Below are 3,250 nucleotides of genomic sequence, written 5' to 3'. Positions count from 1 at the left end.
ACACACACACACACACACACACACACACACACACGCATAGTAGCTCATGTCTTTAATCCCAGCACTTAGGAGGCAGAGGCAAGCATTCCAGGCCACCAAGTCTATATAGTGAGAATTTGTCTCAAAAACATACAAAAGGGCAACAAAACAAAACCCGCTACTCTAATTAGAAAAGATCCAACTGTGATGCCATTTCCTTCCATCAGGCAGGTGTTCGGGTGTCTGACGCAGAAACACTTACTGCCCGGAAAGGATTCCGAAAGCAAGCTCACACGGCTACAAGTCAGTGACAAGCGTGACCAACCTTACCCTCCCACAGAGCATGAAGATGACAGAAAGCACGGTAGGTGACTTTCCTGGTGCGGTAATACTAGAGGGACACAGTAAGACAACAACCTGTAAGAACTTAACACGTCCAAGCCATGGCAGCTTCGCCCTGACCCTGGGTCAGCAGTGGGCATGGACTCCACACTGTGGGGAGACGCTAGCGTGTGGCTCTTCTTCTGTTCACTCTGAAGAGCCAGCATGGGGGCTGAGCGACTGAGAAGCTCCGGTGGCAGCCGTCCCACAGCCAGGGCTCCGTGCCTGAGTCGGGTGCAGTCTTTCACACAGTGACGATTCCTAGAATGGCTAAGAGATGTCAGACCTGACCTCGTTCTCTAGCACCCTGGATCTGAACGCACCTTTTGAAGATGCTTTTGCTGTGCATCCTTCCACCCAGTTGCTTATCCATGGCATCCGTCCCGTCGGCCTTTGTGGCATAGACACCAATAATCCTGCTCTCACAGCTGGCACCAGATGTGTTAAGATAGTGGAGAACCCAGACTGTCGGTTTACTGCAGACTAGGCCGTACGAGTCACAGAAGTCTGTCAAAGCCTAAAGCAAATATGTATACAAACTGAGATTTAATTATGGAACACGAGATAAATGTGCTGTATTACTTACATGTAAAGCTAAAATTTGAGCTGGTCATAAAGGGAAATAAAAAGACCATCAATTCTGACTTAGCCTATAAACATAAAGGTAATGAATTAATTGAAGGGAGGTTTTTTTTCTTCTTTGTAACAACAAAAATCCCCACAACTCTTTAGAGAGAATACTTTTCCAAAGAGAGTTTCTCTTCTCTCTCTTCTTTTGACTTGCCAGCATCACTTTTGATTTTAGTCTTCATATAGTAACTAAAAGTCAGCTCTCCACCTTCCTTATTAGAACGCCTTCTCAAACTTCTCACTTAGCCTCCGTTCTTCTTTCTATTAGCTGGCCCCATGACTGGTCCTTATTCCCACTCTAAATTCCAACTACGGATGACCAGATTAACTTGTCCTTCTACACTGTAGGGCTGCTATGGTGCGGCCCAGCAGGGTCTCAACTCATCCGGCATTCACACGCTGATGTCACTCATTCATTTGCACTGTCTGCTGAGTCCACTGACAGATCCTTCGGGGCAGGGAGAGCAGGCGGCATGAAGATGACACCTGCCGTTACTATTCACGGGCGGCTGGCGCTTTCATTGAATACGGCTAAACACTGATCTTTAACATTATGTGTGCACCTATGTGAACCCCAGACTACACTGTGAACTGTTCTAGGGCGAGAACTGGACTCCATTTCTTGGTACTCCACACAGCCCCTGTGCAACGCCATGCACGCCACATCATTTGAAATAAATGAGCCTGATGCTGGAATAAATGCAGGTACACTTTATCCTTTTTAATACGAATCAGGAGCCGAGAACTACAGAGCTGGGATTCAGAAGATGAACGCTGACCCGCTCTAATCTTCCTGCAGGGCTTTTTTACCCCATTCTCTAGTTTGGTAAGTAGCGTTATCAAGACTATCACTTGGCAATTAAAAGTCTGAAACCTCAATAGCAGAATCCATACACCCATGCAAATTCCTAAGGGATTCTGTGCTGCAGTCCCGATAACCAACCGTCCGTCAGTCTGTCCTGAGCTGACACCGGAAGCTAAAGCTCAAATCAGTGCAGAGCAACTTTCAGGATCAACAACTGACAGCAGAAACAATTTTCTTACGTGCTAAATAGCCACAAATACAATACGTATTGAAAGGACATGGATAACAAAACTTTCAAGTCATGTAAGTATCTTTAAAAACGTCTTTTAAGAAAGATTTGCTGCTCTTAAAGTGAATTCGGCATGCTTCATTTACAAACTGCCACACTCACTAAGTCAGGTAAGAGCTTATTATTAGAACAATTCTTGTAAAAACAAGTTATCTTAGTAAATAAAATAATACCATTACACCCTCATTAATGATATTATTTCTCTAATTTAAAAAGAACTTCAGAAACCAAGTGTATGGTGTGTACTTTTAATCCCAGCACTCAGGAAGCAGAGGCAGGTGGATCACTGTGAAAAGCCAGTCTGGTTTACAAAGCCAGTTCTAGGCCAGCCAGGGCTACAGAGCGGGACCCGACCTCAAAATAAAAACAACGATTTCAGAAAAATAGTTCTATCTAAAAGAATGAAAAGTGTTACATCTTCAGTACGGTATATAATAAAGCTTTTTTCCCTAGAATTAATCTTGGACTCTCAGTATGAGTAGGAATAATTAAGAAGCGTGTTCAAAAATGATCACAAACTGCCTCACGCTCGGTATCTGACATCACAACTATGCATAATAATATACTTCTTTGTGCATAATAAACATGTATTTTAAAACTTGAGAAAATGCCAAGACCTTTTTAAGTTCTATATTTGACCTTAAAGAATATGTCTCCATTTCATTGGCCAAGTGGTCAGACAGGCTGTACGGATAAGGGATGCCAAAATAATCGGCCTCTTCCTGCAGGGCGGCTCGGGTCTGTGCATCCGAGGGAAGCTGCACTTCTCCGTGGAGATAATCCAGAATGTACTTAAACAGCTGTCCATCGCGGTCGATGATGCACGCCCCTGGAAGACAGTCCCGAGACAGTCGGGCAGACCCGTCAGCAATCTGGATGCTCCATGTCTCAGCCACACACATCAGCTCCCACGCACATCAGACATCAGCTCCCACACACATCAGACATCAGCTCCCACGCACATCAGCTCCCGCGCACATCAGCTCCCACACACATCAGCTCCCGTGCACATCAGCTCCCGTGCACAACAGCTCCCGCGCACATCAGCTCCCATGAACATCAGCTCCCACGCACATCAGCTCCCGTGCACATCAGCTCCCACGCACATCAGCTCCCGTGAACATCAGCTCCCACGCACATCAGCTCCTGTGAACATCAGCTCCCAC

At 45.7% G+C, this 3,250-nt stretch overlaps 1 protein-coding gene across 1 annotated transcript in view; it reads right to left on the bottom strand.

Moving 5' to 3' along the window:
• Positions 1 to 3,250, bottom strand: part of Kctd18 (potassium channel tetramerization domain containing 18) — an 8,850-nt gene that overhangs the window by 4,578 nt on the left and 1,022 nt on the right. The window contains exons 2-3 of the mRNA XM_005366348.2: positions 2,702 to 2,913; positions 684 to 877 (exon numbers count right to left, since the gene is read on the bottom strand). Coding sequence (XP_005366405.1) covers positions 684 to 877; positions 2,702 to 2,913 — 406 coding nt within the window. The remainder of the gene's footprint in view (positions 1 to 683; positions 878 to 2,701; positions 2,914 to 3,250) is intronic.

The sequence above is a fragment of the Microtus ochrogaster genome, unplaced genomic scaffold (assembly GCF_000317375.1).
Source record: "Microtus ochrogaster isolate Prairie Vole_2 unplaced genomic scaffold, MicOch1.0 UNK8, whole genome shotgun sequence".
Lineage (NCBI taxonomy): Eukaryota > Metazoa > Chordata > Mammalia > Rodentia > Cricetidae > Microtus > Microtus ochrogaster.
Note: the sequence above shows the minus strand (reverse complement) of the source record. Positions and strands in the feature narration are given on the sequence as shown.